This window comes from Sphaeramia orbicularis, chromosome 12 (genome assembly GCF_902148855.1).
Source record: "Sphaeramia orbicularis chromosome 12, fSphaOr1.1, whole genome shotgun sequence".
Taxonomy (NCBI): domain Eukaryota; kingdom Metazoa; phylum Chordata; class Actinopteri; order Kurtiformes; family Apogonidae; genus Sphaeramia; species Sphaeramia orbicularis.
Window position 1 is genome coordinate 51,640,487 of NC_043968.1, and position 6,536 is coordinate 51,647,022.

General features: G+C 36.5%; 1 protein-coding gene across 1 annotated transcript in view; it reads right to left on the reverse strand.

The window, feature by feature from the left end:
- The window catches only part of atp8b5b (ATPase phospholipid transporting 8B5b), a 30,678-nt gene extending 24,397 nt beyond the window's left edge, over nucleotides 1-6,281 (reverse strand). Inside the window, exons 1-10 of the mRNA XM_030148354.1 lie at nucleotides 6,227-6,281; nucleotides 6,067-6,125; nucleotides 5,826-5,939; nucleotides 5,582-5,680; nucleotides 5,373-5,434; nucleotides 5,197-5,269; nucleotides 3,785-3,855; nucleotides 3,511-3,593; nucleotides 591-749; nucleotides 268-356 (exon numbers count right to left, since the gene is read on the reverse strand). Of these exons, the coding sequence (XP_030004214.1) occupies nucleotides 268-356; nucleotides 591-749; nucleotides 3,511-3,593; nucleotides 3,785-3,855; nucleotides 5,197-5,269; nucleotides 5,373-5,434; nucleotides 5,582-5,680; nucleotides 5,826-5,939; nucleotides 6,067-6,125; nucleotides 6,227-6,281 (864 nt within the window). The remainder of the gene's footprint in view (nucleotides 1-267; nucleotides 357-590; nucleotides 750-3,510; nucleotides 3,594-3,784; nucleotides 3,856-5,196; nucleotides 5,270-5,372; nucleotides 5,435-5,581; nucleotides 5,681-5,825; nucleotides 5,940-6,066; nucleotides 6,126-6,226) is intronic.
- Between the last annotated feature and the right edge of the window lie 255 nt (nucleotides 6,282-6,536).

A 6,536-nucleotide genomic window follows, 5' to 3' on the forward strand; every position in this document is an offset into this window, starting at 1 on the left:
ACCCATTTAGTTCAGTTTTTTGTAAATCTTTTGTGTGTACATATTTCTGGTATTTTCTTGTTGTATCTGAAGAAAAGAGAATGAGAAATAAATGTGTATGATCATTTCAACCCTGCAAAAACAATAAAGCTAAAGGTGGAATAAGACTTTTAGACAACACTGTAGGCTAATTTAAATGATAATTAAAAACAAATGTGTCCCGTGTTAAGAGCCGGTGGAATTTCAAGGTTTACAGTAGAGCAGCAAATTTAAAAGCATTTAACTCACACACAACACCAGAATATTCATCATACGGTCAATGCTCGTCCGTTTGAAGGTTGTTTTTCCACTGTTTTGCATCAGCTTGGTGTCAGCACCTGCAAATGTTCTTCACATTAATTCACGTGGATACAGAAAATGACCAGATATTAATTTTGTGTTGCTAAAATATTTCTTTTTTGTTTCTTTAGTCAGATTAATGGGATTCAATATAATGATAAAACACACAGCATTTTTTTATCAGCCGAAAGTCCAAAGTTTACATATGAAAAGATAACAGATTATAATTAATATACGACAGCTAAAGCTGATGAGGTATACTGCTCGTATACCTCCAAATATGACCAGGCCAAAGCACCACTCTGTGTTCCTCAGGGTGCATCCTCTGAGAAGCACCTTGTCGTTGTCCAAAGCATAGACCTCTCCATTCACAGTCAGCGTCCCTTTGAACTTGTCCAGGCGGTTGTTGGGAGGTTCACATCGCACTTCACCTGAGAGACACACACAGAAATCAGGTGGTAGAGACTCATCCAGGGAACACATAAAGTGTGTTCATTTTTCCTCACTTTTCTCAAGTATAGCCCATTTCTGCTAGTATAATACAGTTTTCCCCAATTGCTAAAACACAAAAGCCAATTCTCTAAACCAAATGACCAGTCCTCTAAACACATTTAATAAAAGTAGCCCCCGTTTGCCAAAACCATAAACACATTTCACATGAAGACACAATTCGAAAAAACACAGTCCTCCTTTTTTCATAAATCTAAACACATTCTGTCTTGCTAAAACACAAGTTGCAAAAAACTCTGCTCAGATCCTCAAATTAAAGCTCATGTGATGCAAAATACTTGCCACAGTCAGCAAAATTTGAACACAATGAACACACCTGGCTTCATTCAGTAAACACAATGACTCAAAATTGAAGACACTTGCTGCAAATGATGTGATTACACCTATAAAAGCCAGTTCAGAGTGCACAGTTTGCTGAAGGTTCAAACAAACACAATGGACACAGGCAGAGTCTGAGGAAGAGGAGTGCAACGACGTAATGCTGCATAATGTATGTGTGTGTGTGGGATAAATACTGTAAATAAACAAGAAAAGCACTCGGAGAGTGCAGACCTCCGCCAAGGCCGATCAGTGGGGTCCCCCTGTGGGCCCCCCCACCCCTGATCACCACCAAAATGTAATCATTTCTTCCTTGTGCCAGTATCAACATTTCCTGAAAATTTCATGAAAATCCGTCCATAACTTTTTGAGTTATCCTGCTAACAGGCAAACAAACAAACACGCACACAAAGCAAAGCGATCACAATACCTCCTGGCGGAAGTAAAAATATCACACCCTGAACATTGTTTTCAATGAGTATTGTTGTGTGTGCTGGATCCTCTGTAGTTTTTGCATAGAGTTGTGATACAGTACAGTAGTGTACATACTGTATTTTCTGTAGGTTTACATACTGTTCATATGAAACACACATCTATGAAGGCCCAATACTTTACAGTGATATATTCTGAGAACAGATGCTGTAAGGTTTCTAAAAATATGCTTTCGCAGTTGTGGAAAAAAAGAATATTCTCACACACTGAACACTGTTTTCAGTTGTTTTTTTGTAGTGTGTAATGATGTGTATCGTGTTTAAATTTTTGCAGGCTTTGAGCAGCTGTTTTGGAGTGAAAGTTTGAATTTTGAAGAGAGAAGGTGTAGTTTTGTTTATGTAGCTTTAGAAAAGTGTGCTGTGTTTAGAGTTCTGGAAAAATGGAGAAAAATTTTGTGAAATGTGTTTTAGCAGTTGAGAAAAACTGTAAGATTAAGTGAAGACTGTTAGTCCATTTACATGTGGCTTGTGTCCTTGCATCACACCCTGTTCATGCACTTCAGTTCAGTTACCAGCCAAAAAAACAAACTGGACCACTGTCGCTGTATCTCACCGGCATGTTCTATCAAGAATCATTAATAAGCTGAGTTTGCGAGGTTGTCAGGATCTGTCTCTATGTTAGAGTCCTGTGGTCTTGATGCAGGAGATGAATCTGCCAATAGAAGTGGGTGGTACTTTCACTGGAGGAGAACTCAACTAATTAAATGAAAGTCCATATATGACTTCCTATCAGTGATCAATACTAACTACATAGGTTTAGGTAACCATTTGCCACCGGACTTGGCATGTCTTGATTTGGTTGCCACACGTTCCATTTCCACTGCAGGAAAGGTGCTGCCTCAGTGCAACTGGTTGTCATAGCAACAAAGCATAAACTATTGTGACATCATTTGCAACATGTACAATACCAGCTAAGAGTGGGGAAATGATGGAAGATGATGAAACTTGAAACTCACACACTAAATACACAAAATCCATGCTAACTGTTCATATAATTTTGTATAAATGAATAGTAAGATGTATCTTTCTGGATGTGAAAACTGTGGTCAATTAATCAAGATAGAGCTGACTTGTAGATTTCCTACTTGCTTGCTTTGGTGCCCCATGTCGTGACATGATGATAGCCATGAGTGTTGAGCTAACAATGATTTGGGATCAACCAAATATGCACATCAGCTTTAGTATTGCTTTGGCTTGCTTGAAACCTCAAAGAAAGGGATACTATATATATGGTGGCAGAAATGAGTTTTTGGATGGATGTTTCTGCAAAATAATGAAACACATCCAGGGCATGACATGTTGACTGTCAAGAATTTAGTTTTGTTATTTTTTGTCTTGTTAACAATAAAAAAAAAAAAAAAAAAAAAAAAAAAAATTGCATTTGTTTGTGTCTGTCTAATGCAGCCACACAAACACAAAAATGATTTTTCATAGTAATATTTGAGATTGTGTAAAATTTTAAGGGTGTCCAAAAACTTTTTGCCAATACAGTATAATATGTATGTAAATGTCAGGTCTTGCAAATGAGATTTTGATCTCAATGAGACATTTTAACTAAACAAAGAAAAGAAAGAAACGTATAGTATCTGATAGTGACAGCAATGAAAACATGGCGTCGAGGTAATTCTGTCAAACAATCTGTGAGATATCGCATTTTAAACATGAGGGGGACGGATGGATGAAAGCATATGAAAATGAAAATGCAATTACTATGAATGTTTTTATTTTCTTTAATCATTTAAGTTTACTGACAGGAATGGGCTTCCATTCCCTTTAATTGTCCACATGGTGGCTTTGTTTATATCTCTCCAACTTACTTATGACTAATAAGGTTCCTGTAGATGTAGTCTACAACATTATCTCAGCATCTCACCATTGAAAGCTGCCAGTGTCTCGATGCAGCCTCCCATCTCTCCAGTTACAGTCAGAGCCTGTTTTACCTTCAGATTGGTTTCGCTGGGGGAGACCAAGAGGACGTGAGATGGATGTGAATGAAGTGAAACCCAAGACAGAGAGAGACATCACCTATCAGCAGTTCAGACACACAATCACATAAACACACACACACACACCTCGCACTCAAATGGGAAAATATGGTCTTTTCTGACTCTTAAATATATTAGTAAATAATTATCTAATATACACACCCATCTAATTCAGCTGTTTCCACGTACACCAGGTTGAGAGGCTCACTGCTCGACAACAACAGGAGGTCAGCCTAAAAGTGGAGGCATGAAACACAGATAAGAAAAAGATTACGAGATAATAAGATAAACTTTACTGTCACTCAAAAGAACTTTGCTTTGACTAAATATAGCTGTGTATAATGGGCTGAAACTCTGCAGTACACACTAATGCTAATGAGTCTAAGCTGTCTGTTATAGATTATGTATTATATACAGTATATATTTCAGTCACAGTGTTCTGAGGGGACTTCCAGCAGTTTGAGACCTCTATGGTCTGTTGACATGGAGCTGTAAAAGTCATATTCTGTGTCAGTTTGACAGATGGGAAACAGTGTAAGTTAACTAAAGTACTAATATTAGCTAGTGCTGAACTTCAACTTTTTCTCATTTATTTGAGAATAGTAACATTACTTATGAACTTCATCTACTTCCTCTGCTCATTATCATCACATGTAAAGTGGTAAAATGACACCTAGAGGTGTTTTATGAACTCAGGAACAAGTATTGTACGAAGATAATTGGACATGGAAACAGTAAATAACATTGCAGCTTAAGCCCTTGAATCTTCCCCTACAGAGACCACAAAAAATGTGTGAATCCCTCATTAGAGCCAGTGTTTTCTTTGTTCACTCTGGGCTTTTTAATTGTGGGAATATAAATATAAAACTAAAAAAGTAAGAAAGTAAGTCTGTTTGGAGTCACAGCAGAAGAACAGCGACGATAGATATAAAAGGCCCATTCTAATGCAATGATAACACGACTTTTAATTTTCAGAATCAGAATCAGCTTTATTGGCCAAGCATGTGTATGTGAACACATACAAGGAATTTGACTTCAGTTTTTCTTTGCTCACGACATACCATTTCAACATGAACCCAAACACAACATAGATCATAAACACACTTAAACATAGACCTAATAGAAACAAACATTCGACTAGAGACAAGGATAGGTTTAGATTTACAGTGAATTTGTAATATGTACACAGTGCAAATTGGAGTTTTTATACAGTGAGTGGATGTGTACAGGGATCTGGTCTATTAAAAATATATGTTTTTGTATATATTATTTACAGTATGTTTATACTGTAATATGTAAAGAGTGCAAATTGGAGTTTTATACAGTGAGTGGATATGTACAGGGATCTGGTCTATTAAAAATATATATTTATGTGTGTATTATTATACAAATTAGTCTGAGTTTTATACATTTTAGGTGATTATACACTAATTAAAACATAATTATAAATATTCTGTTTAATTTCTGCAGGTAATTTTTCCTAAAGCTAAATCTGTTGCAACTTAAACTCCCAGTAAGTTAATAAAACAAACCATGGACTGAGTACAGACTATCTCTAATCTCTGTATACTTACTGTCACAAACTCATTGTTCTCCAGTTTGACTATGTCCCCAACCTGCACATTTGACCATTTTTCTTTTTTCAGCCTAATAGAAAAAGAAAAAATATATATCAGACATGGTGGTTTATAACTAATGAAAGCATTTTCCATTCACATATAGTGCGATGCTCATATCTTAAATAACTCACTGTCCATTAACAAGGACGTCCACTTTGCGGTTATTCACTTGTTTATCACTCTTGTGTCTGTTCTATTCAGAAAAGATGTGAAACGGAGAAAACAGCATTGACTTCATGTACATGTTTGATTTTGGTTGAATATTTATGTCTATATTACAAAGTTATGTGACAAAGCGTGGTTTTCTTAATGGTTTCCAAAAGACATTATTTCAGCTCACTATGTCATCGGAGGCGTCCTTGACTCCCGTTATGGACAACACCAGAATCAGAGGGACGGCAGTGGTGAACCATGACAGAGAGGAGACTTGTGGGATTAACTGTAAAAACAAAAGATTAAAACAATTAAAAGATGTATGATGCACAGAAAAGTTAACATATTCGGATAAAATGAAGGTAAAAAGTATAAATGATTTGTCAATAAAATGTGCAGGATTCTGTAAAACGTGAACACAAAAGAGAAACCTGAAGGATCATAAGGCCGAGGAAGTAGCCATTAGCGAGCCTCTGGAACTGCTCGAAGAGGTTCAGAGGCAGGAAGGTTAAAATGTTGTATTTGGACGTCTTGATGGCATTGTTCTGGAAAAGCAGAAAGACATTTTATTTGTACAGCAGATACAATGCTTTGTAAACAGTAATGCAGTCTCTTCCGTCCCTGTTACTGTATCTGTAGAACATGCAACAGGGTTTTTCTCTCTGCACTTACAGCGTAGTTACAGGACAGGTTGAAATGCCTGTCATTGGCTCGCAAGCGTCTTTCCTCCTCTGGTGACAAAAAAAGATAAGGAAAAGACATGACACTCAGAGAAAAAAAGACAAAAAATTTAATTAATTAAATTAAAAAAAGTTTATATGTCAAATCTCACCTTGCGTTTTTCCTTTCCCGCACAACTGGCCAAAGTTTGACACCGTTGACCCCATATTTAGCTCAGTTTTTCCATATTTCCAACCTGTAGAAAAAATAAAGTTGAAAATATGAAAAGTGAATATGAGAACCTGCACTGTGATAGCAGCTGAAACAGGAAACAGCGGCAAAAGCAAACAGGAACCTGTATATTTGTGGAAGTTAGTGTAAAAATCTATAGATGTCCAGCCATTAGGAGGAGAAATCAGTCAATTAAACACACAAGGAAATACTTTCGGATTTACTTCAGTCTATATAGTTAAAATCTAGGA